This window comes from Sus scrofa, chromosome 18, assembly GCF_000003025.6.
Source record: "Sus scrofa isolate TJ Tabasco breed Duroc chromosome 18, Sscrofa11.1, whole genome shotgun sequence".
NCBI classification, from domain to species: Eukaryota; Metazoa; Chordata; class Mammalia; order Artiodactyla; family Suidae; genus Sus; species Sus scrofa.
Window position 1 is genome coordinate 9,612,097 of NC_010460.4, and position 20,197 is coordinate 9,632,293.

Consider the following 20,197-nt stretch of genomic DNA (forward strand, 5'->3'; position numbering starts at 1 on the left):
GTTGTGAGAATATACTGTAGTTTATGCATTTTACTGTTGATAGACCATTAGAAATAATGATTCTGTTACCTTTTCCATATAGTGTCCTTGTGCACCTGTGCATGAGTTTCTCTAAGGTATGTGCAGCGGCGCCATATGGAAGCTCCCAGGCTAGGGGTCGAATCAGAGCTGCAGTTGTTGGCCTACGCCACAGCCATGGCAACGCTAGAACTGAGCCTCGTCTGTGACCCACACCACAGCTCAGAGCAACCCACTGAGGGCCAGGGATCGAACCCAAGACCTCGTGGATGCAAGTCAGGTTTATTACTGCTGAGACACAACGGGACCTCCTATTTTTAGTTTTTTAAAGAAGCTCCATTTTAATCTCCATAATGGCTGCACTAATTTACATTCCAACCACTAGTGTAGGAGGGTTCGTTTTTCTCTACACTCTGTCCAGCATTTATTATTTGCAGATTTTTTGATGATGACCATTCTAACCAGAGTGAGGTGATACTTCATTGTAGTTTTGATTTTCATTTCTCTAATAATGAGTGATGTTGAGCATTTTTTCATGTACCTGTTAGCCATCTGTATGTGTTCTTTGGAGAAATGTGTGTTTAGGTCTTCTGCTCATATTTGGATTGGGTTATTACTTTTTTAATATTGAGCTGTTTGAGCTATTTATATATTTTGGAGATTAATCCTTGTCAGTTGCATCATTTGCGAATATTTTCTCCCATTTTATAGGTTGTCTTTTCGTTTTGATTGAAAAATCCTTGCATTCCTGGGGTAAATCCCACTTGATTTGGTGTAGGATTCTTTAAATATATTACTGGATTTAGTTTGTTAGCATTTTGTGGAGGATTTTTGCGTCTGTGTTCATCAGTGGTATTGGCCTGTACTTTTATTTTTGGTGGCATCTTTGTCTCATTTTGGTATCAGGCTGATAGTGACCTCAGAGAATAAGTTTGAAAGTGTTCCTTCCTTTGCCGTTTTTTGTAATAGTTTTAGAAAGATAGGTGTTGGAATTCCCATCACAGCTCAGAAAACGAATCCATCCATGGGGAGGCAGGTTCAGTCCCTGGCCTTGCTCGGTGGGTTAAGGATCCGGAACTGTGGTGTGGGTAGAAGATGCAACTCGCATCTGGCATTGCTGTGTGGCTGTGGCGTAGGCCAGCAGCTACAGCTCTGATATGACCCCTAGCCTGGGAATCTCCATATGCTGTGGGTGTGGCCCTAAAAAAAAAAAAAAAAAAAAAAAAGGTAGGTGTTACCTCTTCTCTAAATGTTTGGTTGAATTTGCCTCTGAAGCCATCTGGTTCTGGGCTTTTGTTTGTTGGGAGTTTTTACATCGCAGGTTCAGTTTTAGTTCTTATAATTGGCTTGTTCTTATTTTCTCTTTCTTCCTGGCTCAGTCTTGGAAGATTGTACCTTTCTAAGAATTTGTCCATTTCTTCTAGGTTGTCCATTTTATTGGCATATAGTCGCTTCTCATAGTCTCTTATGATCCTTTGTATTTGTGTGGTATCGGTTGTAACTTCTTTTTCATTTCTAATTTTACTGATTTGGGCCCTCTCCCTTTTTTCTTGGTGAGTCTGGGTTACAGTTTATCAATTTTGTTTATCTTTTCAAAGAACCAGCTTTTAGTTTCACTGATCTTTTCTCTTGTTTTCTCAGTCTCTGGTTCATTCATTTCTGCTTTGATCTTTGTGATTTCTTTCCTTCTCCTAAATTTGGGTTTTGTTTGTTCTTCTTTCTGTAGTTGCTTTAGGTGTAAGATTAAGTTGGTTATTTGAGGTTTTTCTTGTTTCCTGAGCCAAGCTTATATTGCTATAAACTTCCCTCCTCGAACTACTTTTTCTGCATCCCATAGGTTTTTGGGTTGATGTGTTTCATTTTCATTTGTCTCTAGGTAGTTTTTGATTTTCTCTTTGATTTCTTCAGTGATCCCTTGGTTGTTTACTAGCATATTGTTTAGCGTCCACATGTTTGTGATTTTTGCATTTTTTTTCTTGTAGTTGATGTCTATCCTCATAATGTTGTGGTCATACTGAGGTGCTTGATATGATTTTGGTTTCAGTTTTCTTAAATTTACCAAAGCTTGCTTAGTGGTCCAGCATGTGTCTATCCTAGTCAGTCACTTCCCATGTATTTGGGTAGGTTATGCGACACACAATTATTCAGCAAGTATGTAGGGAAGGATAAAATGTATTCTTATGTTTCTGTACTCTACAAAATTTGTTGATGAGGTTGTGGTACATTTTTCATTTAAATTCTAACTGATCTATTATAGTTAAGATTTTCCACTTATTTACGTATTGTTTTTATTTTTCTTTTTCTTAGCTGTGTTGGAGTAGAAGAACATCATGCTGTTGACATTGACCTGTATCACTGTCCCAACTGTGCAGTTCTACATGGTTCCTCATTGAGTAAGTACTAAGAGCTTAAATAGAAATTGAAGTTTAGAAATTAATGTGTACATGACAATATTTTAATGAGACTCTGACTAGTTATATTATACCCACCAAGAACTATAAGGAAGATTTTTCTGCAGATATTGAGAGTACAGTTTTTGTTTGAATTGTTAAATAACTTATTTAACAAATCAAAACATTAAGTGAAAAAAATACTGTCATTCTTAATTGTCAGTGTGCAAAACCCCCAAACTCAAATACATGTTTTCAAAGCCTTCAATTTGAGAAGTGCAATAAGGTAAAATTTTTCTGATTCTGGAAACTGATTTCAGCTGTCGTATTGCTTTATACACACACACACACATATATTTTAAAGAATGGTTGAGTTCCCTTGGTGGTGCAGTGGTAATGAACCTGACTAGTATCCGTGAGGACACAGGTTCGATCCCTGACCTTTCTCAGTGGAGTAAGGATCCGGCATTGCTGTGAGCTGTGGTGTAAGTTGCAGATGTGGCTTGGATCTGGCGTTACTGTGGCTGTGGCATAGGCTGGCAGCTGCAGCCCCAATTAGACCCCTAGTCTGGGAACTTCCATGTGCCATGGGTGAGGCCCTAAAAAAAGCAAAACGAAAAAGAATGGTAACTAGACCTATTGTAGTGATCATTTCAAAATGTGTAAAAATATTAAATCACTATGTTATATAGTAGGAACTAACATAGTATTATGGTCAGTTATGCTTCAAAGACAAATAAATTCATAGAAAAAGAATAAATTTGTGGTTACTAGAGGCGGGAGGTGGAGGGGATTTGATGAAGGTAGTCAAAAGGTACAAATTTTCAGTTATAAGATAAATACTAGGGATGTACAGCATGATACATGTTCTCTGTGAAAGCTGTTAAGAAAGTGGATCTTAAGCGTTCTCATTACAGGAAAAAAAATGTTTTTCCTGTTTATTTCATAATGAGATGATGTATGTTCTCTAAATTTATGGTAATCATTTCATGACATATGTAAGGCAAATCATTATGCGCTACAACTTAAATTTGTGCAGTGCTGTATGTCAGTTATAGCTCAGTGAGGCTGGAAGAAGAAGCAAAAATATTTCAGTATTATTTGGAACAGTGTACAGGATAAGACTTTAGTGCATATTATACTTTTAGAAGAAAACTAGGGCGTTGGTATGCTAGAGTACTACTTTTGTCATCCAGACGTGGTCATAATGTTGAGTATGACCTACAGTTCTACCCAGCTGTCCTCTGACTGAAACAACTTCCCTGTAGGACGGTCTCTGTCCCCAGGAAGACAGAGGTCAGACCAAGTGTCTGCCTGCACTCTTCTTCCTGAGGGCCAAGGGCATGGGCACGGAAGCTCACGCATCCTCTGGAGCAAACCAGCAACACCCATAAAGAGATATTTATCCTTAGCCTCTGACAGATACTTCAGAAGAATAGATTGGAATATTCATAGTCATTGTATGTGAGAGTAAAGATTTTAAAGGCTTTGGATTATATTATAACTTTCTTTTCTTAAAAATTTAGACTGCATTTTGGCATATTTGTGTTCAAACTAAAGAGATTATAACACTAAGTGAAGTAAGTGAGAAACAAGTATCATATAACGTCACTTATGTGGAATTTTAAAGAATGGTATTAATGAACTAATTTATGAAACAGAAACAGACTCATAGACTTAGAAAACAAAATTATGGTAACTGAAGGGGAAAGGGAGGAATAAATTAGGAGTTTGGAATTAACATGAACACACTACTATATATAAAATAGTTAATCAGCAAGGACCTACTATATAGCACAGGGAACTCTACGCAGTATTCTTTAATAACCTAGATGGGAAAGAATCTGGAAAAGAATGGATATATGTATATGTATAACCGAAACACTTTGTTTTACATCTGAAAGTAACACAACATTGTAAATCAACTATACTCCACTATAAAATAAAAAATTTAAAAATTTAATAATTTAACAATAATTTAAAGATTTAATAGTTTAAGGTATATGAATGCATTACAATATTTCTTCGTAAAATACAGATTATCTTTTTTGTTGGTTAACACTATAAAATTTGAGGTTAGCAAATTGGTAGAACTGTTACATGCGTAATTGACTAATTCATGTCATAAATGTTTTTAAAGTGTCTTATTTTGTGTAGCACTGAAGTATGTAGTATATAACTTGAAGTAATTACTGACCAAGTATAATTCTTGGAGGAAATAAATAATCTGGGTTGTTATATCAAGAAAGGAAACAGAACTAAAATGTAAGTTTCAATTTAGAATTTAAATAACCCCCAAATGAAATAATTTGAATTTAATCTCTATGAAATGTTAAATGGGTTACTGCGAGGCAGAATAATGTAGTTTTTAAAACACTACTGCATGTGAGGCACTCTATTTTCTTTTTTTTAAATTTGATTTAATTTTTTTAAAAGCTCGTTATGCTCACTAAATTGATTTCACAATCCATAATGGATCATGACCTGTACTTTGAATAACAATGCTTCAGAGAGAAGCTTGACTCTTACCTGCCCCTTCATGTGCTTCTCCTCCTTGGATAACATAAGATCAGTCATCGGATGTCTTCTGGGTAAAATTCCTACACTAAGTACCCATGAGGAAAATGCCCAAGATCCATTCCAGAAATCTGTTTTATCTTAAGGCTCACCCTCATCCCTAATTTGGGTATCCCTTTTGGTCCCCTTCTCTCTGCTCTTAGGCCTTTCTTGCTTGCCATCAAGGGTTTCCTGTTTCTTTCAGAGTTCCCCAGGAGTCCTTACTACAGATACCATTGAGACAGTGTAATATTCATCAATTTGGTGAATTTTTGACTTTACCCCCTTAATGGGAATTTAGAACTCCATTTGAGGAGTTCCTAGTGTGGCTCAGTGGATTACGAACCCGACTAGTAAGAAGTCCACTCGAGGGCCAGTATGAAAAAAACAGCCCCCCCTCAAAAAAAAAAAAAAAAAAAAAAAGGCAAAACACCAGCCAGCCTAGCCTAATACTTAAACACATATTCTCAGTGCTCCTCAGGCACATGCAATCCAGACTCAAAATTTTCTCTCCTTGCCCTCTGACCACTGTTAAAGTACTCTTTCAGTGGCCTCCTTCTAAGAAATTCAGTCAGCTCTTGCAGTGGTTGATGTTACATGTTAATGAGTCTGCTGGCCCATCAGGACAGCTGTAGTTTTCTCCTAACATCCTGCAAGTTAGCACGTTTGATAGCAAGGAAGAGTAATTGGCAGCTTATTGGTTGCCCATATATATATAGGAAAAAAACTTGAGATGAAATACTCTTGAATTTTTTGGGGGGGGCCACACCCACAGCAAGCAGAAGTTCTGGAGCCAGGGATTGGAACCTGTGCCATAGCTTCTACATGAGCCACAGCAGTGACAACACTGGGTCCTTAACCCACTGCACCACTAAGGGAACTGCACCCTTGAATTTTAGAACTAATTTTAAGTAAGAAAAGAATAGCACACAAAGGACATCTTAATGGTATTTTCTAGGAAGATTGCTTAATGATTGTCAGTTTTTTCCATGAGGTTTAAAAAATGGGACTTGCTCTTCCATATTGAGGCTCTGACTGCCATAAATTACTTGGGAATTTTGCTTTAGACTTTTTGATATGAATAAGCCTGATTTCCACCACTATTGATGATTTAGTGTGACTTCCCCTTATCCATGAGAATTCAGCATTATTTTTTTTTATTATGATCTTTGTAAGGCAAAGGAAATAATTTAGACTTAGAGTTGTCTGCTCACCAAGGTTTTATTATATATGCAGGAAAACATATAGGAAAATTTGAAAGAATTTTGCAGCAAGTACCTCTAAAGCCACCACCTAGATTCCACTATTAACACTTTAAGTTACTTTAACTCATATCTGTCTATGAAACTGTCTATCCATGTTGCTCTCCATCTTACTTTTTGATACATTGACCAGAATCATGGGGGGTTTAGGCTTAAAGGTGATTTTCAAACTTAAAAGAGGAGTAAAACTGAAATCTTACATTGATACTGCACACAAAGATGTGTAGGTGATGCCACCCTGGTAGAAAGAGGAGTGAGGTCCAGAGCTCCCATCTCCGCCTCTTCTCCATCTTCCCTTTCATTAAGGTTCTTCAACACATTCTGTAAAACAGCGCCCATCTTCTTCATTTCTGCATTGAGGAGATGGGACCCAGACATGTTAAGTCTTTTGCCCAAGGTCTCAGAGTAAGTCATAGCTAAACAAGGAGTCAAAGCCAAGTCTCCTGATTTCGGTTTCTGTGTGTATTCAAGATTGTAGCCTCCCAGGGCTACATAGAGTCACAGGATCTTAGCATGGAACTGTCAGTTATTTACTGTCATCTTACTTGTTGTGCTTCCATTATGCTGCAGTCATCTGCAATTTTTGTTTGTTTGTTTGTTTTTGCTTTTTAGGGCCATACCTGGGGCATATGGGAGTTCCCAGCCTAGGGGTTGAATCAGAGCTGTAGCTGCCGGCCTACACCACAGCCACGGCAATGCCAGACCCGAGCTGTGTCTTAAGCCTCCATCACAGCTCACAGCAACGCTCCTTAACCCACTGAGCGAGGCCAGGGATTGAACCCGTAGCCTCATGGATACTGGTCGGATTCATTTCCACTGTTCCACAACGGGAACTCTTCGCCTGCTATTCTTTGTGTCAGTGTAACCATACTTATTTTGGGAATACACCTTGACATAAACGAGAAGGGAACTGTGCTATTAAAATAGATTTCCGATGTGGGATCAAAGGCACTGCCCCGAGAAGATAATTTGGATGGTGCATAAAAATCATATTGTACTTAATGTTCTTGTGAAAATCATGATTTTAAATAATTGTGATAGTTTTAGTATGTATAAATGTGGATGTTATAAAAGGCTCAATCTGCTATTTTGAATTCTTGACTTAGTTTTAAAATAATTCGAAATAAAAAAATAGACTTTTAAAAACCCACAGTTAATTGCCTATAATTGCAGTTTTTCATAAATTTTACTTCTTTAGCCTTAGAAATATATTGAAAATGTTATTATTATACTTGACAGTTGTTATTTCTGATTATAAAGACCAGTGATTAGAAAGTACATAGTATCACCAGTTACAAAATGGTTTTCTTTTTTTAATCTAAAAATCCAGTGAAAAAGAGGAGGAACTGGCACAGGCACGACTACACGGAGGTTGATGATGGTTCCAAACCCGTGCAGGCTGGAACTAGAACTTTCGTGAAGGAATTACGTTCTCGAGTCTTCCCAAGGTATGGAACCCTCTTATGACCAACGACATTTAAGAATGTTGCCTATTGAAATGGCGTTATCTAAAGCAGTGTTTTCAAGCTTTGGTTTGCAAGCCATTATTGTTCTCCATCAGCTTTTTACTTGTCGAAAATGAAATAGAATAGAAAATATTGGTACAATGAAGTTAATAGGCGTAAGCAAGCATAGTTGCATGGAACTTCTGTTACATGTATGTGTGCTGGGTCGCTGTGTAAAAATGTATTTCATAACTGCGGGCCCCAGTCCAAAAAGTTTCAAGCACACTAATCTAAGGCAGTTATTCTCGTACTTTGTTCCTTACGTGATGCAGCTGCTGCTGCTTTTCCATCTTCATCCCACCTACTCCTGTTTTCTCATTATGTTGTTTTCCTATCTGTCTCCACCCTATGTCTGCCAGGAGTACCCGAAATTGTTACTTAGCCTCTGGGGGCAGCAGGACTGGGCTTTTTTGATTTTTTTTAAAAAGATAATGGAAAGTATTTGAGTTATCTGTGGCTTGAAGAGCATCAAAAGCATTATACAGCATTTAACTATGCTAATTTAGATCATTTCCTACTCACTGCCTGACATCTATTTAAAGTGATAATGCTTAATAGGCTTTTTACACGAGATCATATCCAGGCTTGTTAAAAAGGGGAAGCACAATTTAAATTTCAATCACAATATCATATGCAGCCCATTACGGAATTATTTCGGATCCTGTAACTGTAAAACCCTGCTATTTCTTCACAGTCTTCAGGATTCCTGGCTAGCCCCCTCCCTTAAACAGAAACGTAAATGGTCAGCAGCTATTGTTGACTCCCTCACGTACTGAGAGGAAAAAATATGTGTATAAATATACATGAAGCCCAGTAGTTTTCCACCTGATTTTCATGATATTAAAGACCCTATCCTCAAATATTCTCTACAAAATCATTAGAGAAGTAATTGTTTTCATTGTTTGCTTTGGAGTTTTCAGCCAGGGTCTAAGGGACGGCTTCAGAGAGAGTTGTGAGTTCCCTAAAACCATAGAAACAATTTAGTATTGACCTGTGAATGTGAATCTTTCAGGAATAGGAGACATAGCTTTCATTTTTTAAACACAGGTTTGTAACCCAAAAGAAAAGTGTTAGGAATCCCCGTCCTGGCTCAGTGGTAACGAACCTGACTAGTATCCATGAGGTTGTGGGTTTGATCTCTGCCCTTGCTCAGTGGGTTAAGGATCTGGCGTTGCCACGAGCTGTGGTGTAGGTTGCAGACGTGGCTTGGATCTCATGTTGCTGTGACTGTGGTGTAGGCCGGCAACCGTAGCTCCAATTTGACCTCTAGCCTGGGAACTTCCATATGCTGCAGGTACAGCCCTAAAAGGACAAAAAAAAAAAGAAAAAAAGAAAAAGAGTATTAAAAATCCTGGCCACGTGATTCCTGTGGCTTCTTGGCCAAAGTACTAAACACAAATGAAAGCAGGTGATGGAGAGATGGTCACAAATGTCCATACTGTACTTAACCATTAATTAAAGGTCTTTGGTTTTAACTCCATAAACCTCCACATCATTTAAAACCATGGTAGAGCTACAGTAACTAAATGATACATCTTTAATGTGATAAACACAGAAGTGTATAAAAGAAAGTGAATGGGAGTCCCTGTAGTGGCGCAATGGTCAATGAACCCGACTAGTATCCATGAGGATGTATGTTCGATCCCTGGCCTCGCTCAGTGGGTTAAGGTTCTGGTGTTGCTGTGGCTGTGGTGTAGGCCAGCGGCTACAGCTCCAATTCAGCCCCTAGCCTGGAAACCTCCATATGCCACGGGTGCGGCCCTAAAAAAACAAACAAACAAAAAAAGTGAATGGGTTCGCTTCTCTGTCCCCTGTTTTAAGACTTAAAGTCTTTTGAGACTCTTTTTCACATAAATGATGACTTTTAAACATTTATGTATATAGGTAAATAGATGTATATATACCTAATTTTTTAAAAATAAAATGGGGTTATATTGCCATATGTTGTGCAACTTGCCTTTTTTTTTTACTGTTATATTTAATAAATATCCTTCTATATGTAGACACAAATTTGCCTCACTCTTTAACTGCTGTGTAGTGTGCAAGAGTGTATATATATATACACACACACACCATAATTTACTTAACCATCCCACTATGGTTTATATTTAGTTTGTGTCCAATTTTTTTCTCTTGTGTGTAATGAAGTACTTGTATTTTTAAGCACCTGTGCCTATGTATTTCTGATCAGAGGGGAAGTAAAGCAACAAACCTTTAAGGCGAAGGGGCACAAGTGATAGATGATCTCCTTTAGATTGGTGTTTAAGGAGTTGTTAGATTCTCACAGATTGCTGAAGAAGGAACACTTACGGATGCTTATGGGGAAAATAAAAGGCAGCACAGGAGTTCCTGCTGTGGTGCAGTGGGTTAATGACCTGGCTTGTCTCTGTGGCGATGCACGTTTTTTTTATTTTTTGCTTGTTTGTTTTGTCTTTTCTTTTTGTCTTTTTAGGGCCGCACCTGTGGCATATGGAGGTTCCCAGGCTAGGCGTCCAATTGGAGCTGTAGTTGCCAGCCTACGTCAGAGCCACAGCAACTCAGGATCCGACCTGCTTCTGCAGCCTACACTGCAGCTCACAACAACACCAGATCCTTAACCTACTAGCGAGGCCAGTGATCGAACCCTTAACTTCATGGTTCCTAGTTGGATTTGTTTCCACTGCACCATGATGGGAATTCCAGCCTTGCAAGTTTGATCCCCAGCCTGGGACAGTGGGTTAAGGACCCAGCATTGCTGGAGCTGTGGCATAGGTCGAGGATGCAGCTTGGATTCCATCCCTGGCCTGGATATGCTACAGATTCGGCCAAAAAAGCCAATGACAACAACAAAAACGGCAGCACAGAATTCAGTTAGATAAAGGCAATGGAAGCCCTCTACTTTCAAGACTATCCAAGAAAAGTCTGTCTCAGTTTTTTTTTAGGCCTCAAACTGACCTTCTTTTAGTGAGAAAGTGGGATGATCTGAGCTTAGTGATTCAGACACCCAGTTTCTCCTGTCTTCCCCTTGACACCTAGGCTGCAGATGACATCGGGGCAGTTAAGATCTGATTGTATAAATGGAAACTGTTGTGTTTTAACCTATGATGCAAGTGTTGTGCTTAACTTTGCATGTAGAGTGGCTGTGTCCTCTGAGCATTTGGAAAATAAAATCAAGAGCATCTCCATTTGTTTTTTTCTCTTTTAGGGCTGCACCTGCAGCCTATGGAAGTTCCATAGGGGTTGAATTGGGGCTACAGCTGCCGGCCTGCGCCACAGCCATGCTAAATCCAAGCTGCATCTGTGACCTATGCTGCAGCTTGTGGCAATGCTGGTTCTTTAACCCATGAAGGGAGGCCAGGGATTGAACCCGCATCCTCATGGGTACTAGTCGGGTTCTTTACCCACTAAGCCACGACAGAAACTCCTAGAACATCCCCATTTAAAGAGATCTTTGATTTATGGTTAGATAGGGAAAGTGAAAAGAGACAAACCACACTTAAATGTAATACCTATAATGTGCTAGTCATCAGAGGGGGCAGTTGGAGATTGAACAACTCTTTAGTGGCTTAAGGTGACTACTTATAAAACTTACTAAATATTGGTTGCAACAGATCATTCAGATCAGGAGTTCTCAGTTGGGGTATTTGGACATTTTCTCAGTGGATAGGGACCATGGATGCTAGTCATCCTCCAGTGTGCAGAGATAGCATGAATTGTCCTGTCTCAGGAGACTGTAGGGTCTAATAAGTATTTGTGTAGGATCTCACAGCCAGATAGAATCTGTCCTGTGTTTTACTTATCCTAACTGGCTTTTATTCTAAAATACCCCCTCCCTTTTGCTCTTCGGGATTCCTACACAGCTTGTGTTGGGTGGCTTCTAATTTTGTTACTTTTTACAAGATTGTTACAACTAATTGTAAGCATCCTATTATTCTATTATCTTTTCTAGTCTTGTTTACCTGAACATTCGTGTATTGAAATACACATTTTGCTATAAACTAATTTGTTTTTCATCTTGTTATATTTAAGGTATTTTATATAATATATATATATTTCCAATTATATGTATTGAAGTAATTATTTATGACTTTTACTTTAGTATACTAAAAGGGACTTTGTAAAACATTTGTTATAAAGAGGAGAATTAGGGAGTTTCCTTGTGGCTCAGCAGATTAAGGACCTGGCATTGGCACTGTGGCTCAGGTCACTGCTAAGGCACAGGTTCAGTCCCTAGCTGAGAATCACTGATATGGTTAATAATATAGTATGTGAATTAACCCATTGCCAAATTATTTTTTTGACTTATCAACAAAGATGACATTTGACTCTGCTTTCCTTAGTGCCGATGAAATCATTGTAAAGATGCATGGCAGCCAGCTGACACAAAGATACCTGGAGAAACATGGATTTGAAGTCCCTATTATGGTCCCCAAATTAGATGATCTAGGACTCAGGCTCCCTCCACCTACTTTTTCTGTTATGGATGTGGAACGTTATGTAGGTACGAACTTGATTCCTTTAATTACTTGGGAAAATATGGTAAAAGTAAAATTGATATTATCCCAAAAATATTAAAAGTTGGATGAAGGAATGTTAATTTAGTTCAGTTTCTGGGTCAGGAAAAGTGAAAGTCATTATCACTTATGTTGAAAACTATTTTTTCTCATCAGACCTGCATTCAGGAAAACAGAAACATTTTGCATATTTTAGGTTACTCAGCCTCATCCTGTTGCTTTTTTGTTGTTGTCATCAAATTTCCTGATACCTGCTTAGGAACAATTATTCCTGAGAGGTAGCTAACAGATATGGGGAAGAAGCTTGGAAAATTGGATTGGTCCTCAGCCTCTGTAGCAGCATGCAGGTGCAAGATTTCTGGATCCTGCTTTAGTGACCTCCTGCTGCCTAGAGAAAGGCCATGAAAAAAGAGGAGCTCATTTTCAAACCAGTTTTTATGTTAATAACTTGGTGATATTTCCATTTAGTGATGGCTGGACTTAATTTGTTACATTGAGGTCCAGAAAGGCATAAGAAACACGATGGAAAACCCTTTATCTTTTGCAGTATCATTGACATTTTCAGTTGCTTCTTTCATTCTTATCAGGATATTTAGAGATAAAGCTGACTATGAAGGATCTCATTCCTTGTCAGCAGTAGCGATTATTTGAGCATTAAATCTCTAATCTGTCTTAAATCAAACTATGTATTCTTTATAGTACATTTTGTCCTGAGCATGAAATGCCTGATAACTTGCCCCTTTATTGATCCATTGGTTGACATTGATAATTGTTTCACTGAAGAAGTCCAATTAAATTGCTGTGACTTCACATGCAGCTAGTTTTGAGTTACTTGATAAATTAGAGGATGAAGCTGAGATTTCACCTAAACCTGTTTGCAGAGATAGCACTGCAAGCTAAATGGCCGGTGTAACATAACTGTAGGAAAAATGTTCAAACTACTTAATAGCTAACTTTGTAGTACTGAGAAGTGCTTCAGTTAACAGAATTGTTTTGCCTCCTAAATATAAAATAAAGTCTACTTGGCAATACTTTCTTAACTTATATAAAGTTACATTAAAGTAAGAAAATGGCGCTCATTTGTATTGCCATGTTTTGAATTTCACATTATTCTATAGGACCCTATAAAACTGAGTATGCTTTTTAGGGTGATGCATTGGTGTGCAAGCAATAACTCATGGTTTTATAGGAAAATTATAAATTAATCTCAATTCAGATCTCTTTTCACAAATACTAATAAGAGCTGATTTTTGCTTCCTAACCACTCATTTTTTTCTTGAAGCAGAACGTGCAAAGACACTACCAGGCAAATAGAAACTGTCCTGGTTAATTTGTTTACTGATTACCCAGTGACTGGTTTTTCAAAACGATGGACTTAAAATCTTAGATGTTAAAGAAGTGAAAGGGAAAAATCAGTGTCTTCATTCTGTGCATGAATTAAGACCCCGAGCATGTGGTATAGTTTCCACCTACCAATATAATGCATTTTTGTCGTGAGCTGCACAATAAGCCATTGGTATATAGAAACCTTTGTAAACATATGTATTATGCTCCGTGTTGATTATGCAGCACTCTCTTTATTGCTTTATTCTTTTCCTTCAAAAACCGTCCCTTGTTCAAAAGTTCTAGTTGGACTTAAAAAGTAAGGCTATAGGAGGAATCTTTGTCTAGGTTATATACTTTTAGAGATGGTGTAATTATCATACCAAGTGAATATGGTCTTTAAAATATTTGTGTTTAGGGCATTTATTGATGAAGCTCTTAGCCCAATAATAAGACTGTAATTTTTCTCTGCAGGTGGTGACAAAGTGATAGATGTCATTGATGTGGCAAGGCAGGCAGACAGCAAAATGACACTTCACAATTATGTTAAATACTTCATGAATCCTAACAGACCAAAAGTGTTAAATGTGATCAGCCTTGAATTTTCAGATACAAAGTGAGTAGTTCTGGACGTTTTGGTTAAGCCTTCTGAGTGTTAGCTAAATGAAGTTAAATCATGAATTTATTTTAGTAAGAAACATACTTGTGTGGTCCAGTGATAAAGCTATGTTGTCAATTTTGCTTTGGCACGCCCAAACTTTAAGTATTGTGGTGAGCCTTGAGTTCCAGTTTGTGTTGAGATGGAGATGCAATTTTAAGAAGTTTTAATTTGCATGACGTGGGCGTGTGTGTATATGTGTGTTTGTTTTTTTAAAGGATGTCTGAATTGGTGGAGGTTCCTGATATAGCCAGAAAACTTTCCTGGGTGGAAAATTATTGGCCAGATGATTCAGTCTTTCCTAAGCCATTTGTTCAGAAATACTGCTTAATGGGAGTTCAAGACAGCTACACAGATTTCCACATTGACTTTGGTGGGACTTCAGTCTGGTACCATGTCCTCTGGGTAAGCTTGGGGTATTTGTTCTCTTATTCACAAAAGCACAGAGTCTTATTTTTCTACAGGTACATTCATTTGCCATAAAGGACGTTTGTAAAGAGAAGTTTTTTGTACTTTTCCAGTAGAATATATCATTTTGAGTGCTTAAAGAAGTATTATTTTTTAAAAAATATTAAGTAATGGAGGAGCCATGAATTCTGAATTTATAGATTCCTCTTTTTTGCCCCTTCTTGTGAGTTAATCTCTTTTAGCCGTTTGTCTCTTTTCATTTCTTCTCCCCGCTATTGAATTGTCAGTTAAGAATCAAATACCTGAAGAGTTCCCTGATGGCTCAGTGGGTTAAGGATCTCACGTTGTCACTGCTATGGCTTTTTTTTTTTTTTTTTTTTTACCGCTTTAGCATGGGTTCAATCCCTGGCCCCAGAAAGTTCTGCATATTGCAGGTCTGACAAAAAAAAAAAAGACCAAAAAAAAAAAAATCAAATATCTGAGAAAGAGCAAAATTACAGTAATAATTGCTTCTGACCCTTAAGATCAGGCTAAGACATGTAGTTGAATAAATCAGGAATGCCTGTAAAAATACTCATTCTCCTCGGCAGCTTATATTTACCTTGCTTTAGCTAGAACTGCGCTGTTCCATGCAGTAGCCACTAGCCACGTGTGGCTAAATTTAAGTAATTAAATATAATTTAAAATTCAGCTTCCTTATTCCCATCGGTTAAATTTCAAGTGCTCAGTAACTGCATAGGGCTTATAATTACTATACTGAGTAGCTCAGATCGAAAACATTTCTATCATCACGGGAAGTTCTTTTGGACAGTGCTAATCTGGAGCCACGTCTTTGTCTCTATCAAGTGCCTGTGCATCAGCAGTGCTCTGGACTATATTTGATGCCATGCCCTTGAGCGCCTCTGCCTTTTCTCCATGAGAAAGCAAAGGGTTAATTCATTAAAAGAAGTTTATTTATAGGTCTTTAAAAATAATTATATATAGGTCTTAGGAGGAAGGCCAAAGTTCGCAAAGATGAGACCCGGAAACCTGGGGCCTATTAACATGCATTTACTTCTATACCTTGAAAGAAAGGCCAGTAGGATGCTTGTGATTCTTTCCCTTCCTCTCTTGCAACTGTTTCTCCATTGCTGCTGTATTGACCCCTTGTCATATTCGGGAGGGGGAGCTTTAGCTCTTGGGAAAATGCTTATTAAGGATAATAGCTATTGATTAGGTATGTGAAATAACATCTTTTTGAGCCTAAAAAAAAATCTGATGATTATCTAATATAATTTAGATCATTGTATTGGGAAATTGCATCAATATAGGCCATGCTAAGAATGGCATTTACTTTTTCAAAAATTGTGTGATTGTTTTCTCCCAGGGCGAGAAGATTTTTTATTTGATTAAGCCAACAGATGACAATTTGGCACTCTATGAATCTTGGAGTTCATCGGTGACCCAGAGTGAAGTGTTTTTTGGAGATAAGGTTGACAAATGCTACAAATGTGTGGTGAAGCAGGGACATACCTTATTTGTTCCTACAGGTAAGTTTTTAATCCCATCCTCGTTTCCCATAGGGCAGACTCATCACACAGAATCACTTTTAATTAGAACCCCTCGCTTTCACCTGTTTGGAAAATAGTTTTGTGTAGCCTGAGAGATTACTCTGATCTTGGATTTTTCACTTCTTTGTCCCTTAGAGGGCTTCTCTTACAGTCAGGACCTGTTTTAGTATTGTATTTTATGTCATTTGTCTTCATTTTATTTCAATTTAGAAAAATTCGCATTAAATAATACCCTTTTAATGTGTCCAATTCAGTGGGGTTTTTTTCCTCTTTTATTTTATTTATTTTTATTACTCAATGAATTTATTACATTTATAGTTGTACAATGATTATCACAACCCAATTTTATAGGATTTCCATCCCATAACCCCAGCACATCCACCCACCCCCCAAACTGTCTCCTTTGGAAACCGTAAGTTTTTCAAAGTCTGTGAGTCAGTATCTGTTCTGCAAAGAATTTCATTCTGTCCTCTTTTCAGATTCCACATGACAGTGAAAGCATTTGATGTTTTCTCATTGTATGGTTGACTTCACTCAGCATGATAATTTCTAGGTCTGTCCATGTTGCTAAAAATGCCAGTATTTCTTTCCTTTTAATGGCTAAGTAATATTCCATTGTGTATATGTACCACATCTTCTGGATCCACTCCTCTGTCGATGGACATTTAGGTTGTTTCCATGTCTTGGCTGTTGCAAATAGTGCTGCAATGAACACTGGAGTACATGTGTCTTTGCGAGTCGTGGTTTTCTCTGGATTAGATGCCCAGGAGTGGGATTGCTGGATCAAATGGTAGTTCTATTTTGAGTTTTCTGAGGCATCTCCATACTGTTTTCCACAGTGGCTGCACCAATTTACAATCCCACCAACAGTGTAATATAGGGTTCCTTTTTCTCCACACCCTCTCCAGCACTTATTGTTTGTAGACTTATGGATGATGGCCATTCTGGCTGGTGTAAGGTGGTACCTCATAGTGGTTTTGATTTGCATTTCTCTGACAATGAGTGATGTTGAACATCTTTTCATGTGTTTTTTGACCATCTGTATGTTTCCTTTGGAGAATTGTCTGTTTAGATCTTCTGCCCATTTTTTGATGGGGTTGTTTGTTTTTTTGGTATGGAGCTGCAGAAGGTGTTTATAAATTTTGGAGATTAATCCCTTGTCAGTCGATTCATTTGCAAAGATTTTCTCCCTTTCTGTGGGTTGTCTTTTCATTTTGTTTAGGGTTTCCTTTGCTGTGCAGAAACTTTTCAGTTTAATTAGATCTCATTTATTTATTTTTGTTTTTACTGCCATTACTCTAAGAGGTAGATCTGAGAAGATGTTGCTGTCGTTTATGTCAGAGAGTGTTTGGCCTGTGTTTTCCTCTAAGAGTTTTATACAATCCTTTGGTTTTTAATAGATTAACAGAGCTGTGCAACCGTACCCCTAATTCGTCACCTCCATACATATTAGCAGTCACTCCCCGTTTCCCCACCTCTGAGGCCCCAGCAACTGCCAATGTACTTTCCATCTTTGTGGATTTGCCTGTTTTGGGTATTTCATATATAACATGTGGAATCTGTGACTTTTTGTATCTGGCTTCTTTTAATCAGCATTATGTTTACCAGGCTCATCCGTGTTGTAGCACTTCTCAGTGCTTCAGTACTTTTTACGGCTAAATAATATCCCATTGTATGGCTGTTTCACATTTCGTTTATCCCTTCAGTTGATGGACATTTGGATTGTTTCCACTTTTTGGCTGTTACGAATAGTGCCACTTTGAACATTTGTGTAAAAAAGTATTTCCCCTGGTTCTATACACCTAGCAGTGGAATTGCTAGGTCATATGGTTTAATGATAGTTAACTTTTTGAAGAACTACCAAATTGTTTTCCTAATGGTTGCACCATTTTATATTCCCACCAGCAATATACAGGTGTTCCAATTTCCCCACATCCTCACCAACACTGTAATTATCTTTTTTTTTTTTAGTTTTGCCATTCTAGTAGGTATGATGTACTAGTGTCTCATTGTGATTTTGATTTGCATTTTCTTATGAGTACTAATACTGAGCCTTTTTCTTATGCTTAGTGGTCATTTGAATATCTTCTTTGGAGAAATTTTTATTTAAATTATTTGCCTGTTTTTAAGTTGGGTTGTCTTTTTATTGTTGAATCGTTAGCATTCTTTATATATTCTGTATACTAGATCCTTGTCAGATATACGATTTGCAAATATTCTCTCCCATTCTGTGGGTTGTCTTTTCATTTTCTTGATAACAGCCTTTGTACAAAATTTTAAGATTTTGATGAAATTCTCTTCAGTTTTAATGGGTCAGCAAGCCTGCTGTAAGAATCTGGGCTGCTGTCCTGGGACAGGTAGAAGGCAATGAGCGTATTTTGAGGGACCTGGGAAGGTGCTGAGTACCAGCCTTATCGTAGCCTCAAGTATGGTACATCAGGCGTGTCATTTTGGGACATGACTGAATGCAGGGTATGGACTTTCTGGGGCAGTGGGTTTGAGAATTGTGTTCTTATGATTTAGGGGACCTTAATGGCTGCAGAAAATTAGCAGGGTTCTATTACAGGCCCTGCTTTCCTACCTTGGTTCTGGCGTGTATAATAATCTGTTGAGTAAATGAATGGACGCCTAGAACTAGAATTTATAAATCTAGACACACATCAGTAGTTTCATTGTGAATGGGCTAAGCTGCTCCCTTAAAGCCTCTCCTCAGTGCTCCCTCTTATAACAAACGTTTTGGTATGCCTGCTTCGAAGTTTTGAGTTCAAGTTTATCAACAATATGACCACCTACACCAATAATCCCACCCCCAAATTGATGTAATGACCTAACTAGAACATAGAGAAGAAACTGAAAGTAATTTATAATAAAGTACTATTTCAAGATGTTCCTGCGCAGACGCAGCAGCATTAGAAGACAGAAGGATGCACAGGCCAGCTCACCATACAGGTGTGTGATGGGCAACTCAGAGGCTGTGGCGTTGGTCTAGATGAATGGTTCTCAAACTTCATTGACCGTCAGGATCACCTGAAAGCCTTATTAAAACACGGAGTGCTGGGCCCAGCGGTTCAGATACTTTGTTTCCGTATTACTGGGATTATAGTTTCTGGGCGCAGACGGTGAATGACAGATTTTATACCTGTCTGAATGCCCAGCAGAAATGTGAAAGTCCTGAGTAATGCAGGACAGTTTCTTTCTGTGTGGAACTGTCCTTACGTCCCTGGCTCCCACTCACAAAATGCCAGTAGTGCCTCCTGATTATCATGACAAAAAAAGCCTCCCAAACTCTCCACAGCACTGCCTCCATTGATTACCACTGCTTTACAGAATCTGTAGCCATCGTAGACTCAAGACTGTGTGCCTTTGCACACAACAAATGGGCACCACTTGAAATCTAGCCTCGTGGGTAAATTTTTTGATACTGGGTCATAGCACAATGAGGGATCAAAATAGGAAAATATGAAGAAAATAGTATTTGTCTGTTTAACAGCCAATACATGTAGGTGTGTGTGTATATATAATGTCTTTCTGTTCAGTCTAGGGATCTTTCTTTCAAAAGTTAGGCATTGTCTCTTAAAAATGTTCCTCACTTTGAAAACATTTTTATTGTTTTAATTTTTTTTGCTTTTGTAGGGCCTCACCCACAGCATATGGAGGGAGGTTCCTGGGCTAGGGGTCTCATCGGAGCTACAGCTGCTGGCCTACACCACAGGCACAGCAACACAGGATCCAAGTCACACCTGTGACCTACACCACAGCTCACAGCAACGCCGGATCCTTAACCCACTGATCGAGGCCAGGGATAGAACCTGCAACCTCATGGTTTCATTTCCGCTGTGCCATGACAGGAACTCCTGAAAACATTTTTATGAGAAAACACTTTTTTTTTTTTTTTTTTTTTTGTCTTTTTGCTATTTCTTTGGGCCACTCCTGCGGCATATGGAGGTTTCCAGGCTAGGGGTCGAATCAGAGCTGTAGCCACTGGCCTACGCCAGAGCCACAGCAACACGGGATCCGAGCCGCGTCTGCAACCT

General features: G+C 38.3%; 1 protein-coding gene across 1 annotated transcript in view; it reads left to right on the forward strand.

Annotated features, from left to right (window-relative positions):
• Positions 1-20,197, forward strand: part of KDM7A (lysine demethylase 7A) — an 83,283-nt gene that overhangs the window by 30,629 nt on the left and 32,457 nt on the right. The window contains exons 2-7 of the mRNA XM_003134614.4: positions 2,326-2,411; positions 7,557-7,674; positions 12,051-12,211; positions 14,022-14,163; positions 14,424-14,610; positions 15,980-16,142. Coding sequence (XP_003134662.1) covers positions 2,326-2,411; positions 7,557-7,674; positions 12,051-12,211; positions 14,022-14,163; positions 14,424-14,610; positions 15,980-16,142 — 857 coding nt within the window. The remainder of the gene's footprint in view (positions 1-2,325; positions 2,412-7,556; positions 7,675-12,050; positions 12,212-14,021; positions 14,164-14,423; positions 14,611-15,979; positions 16,143-20,197) is intronic.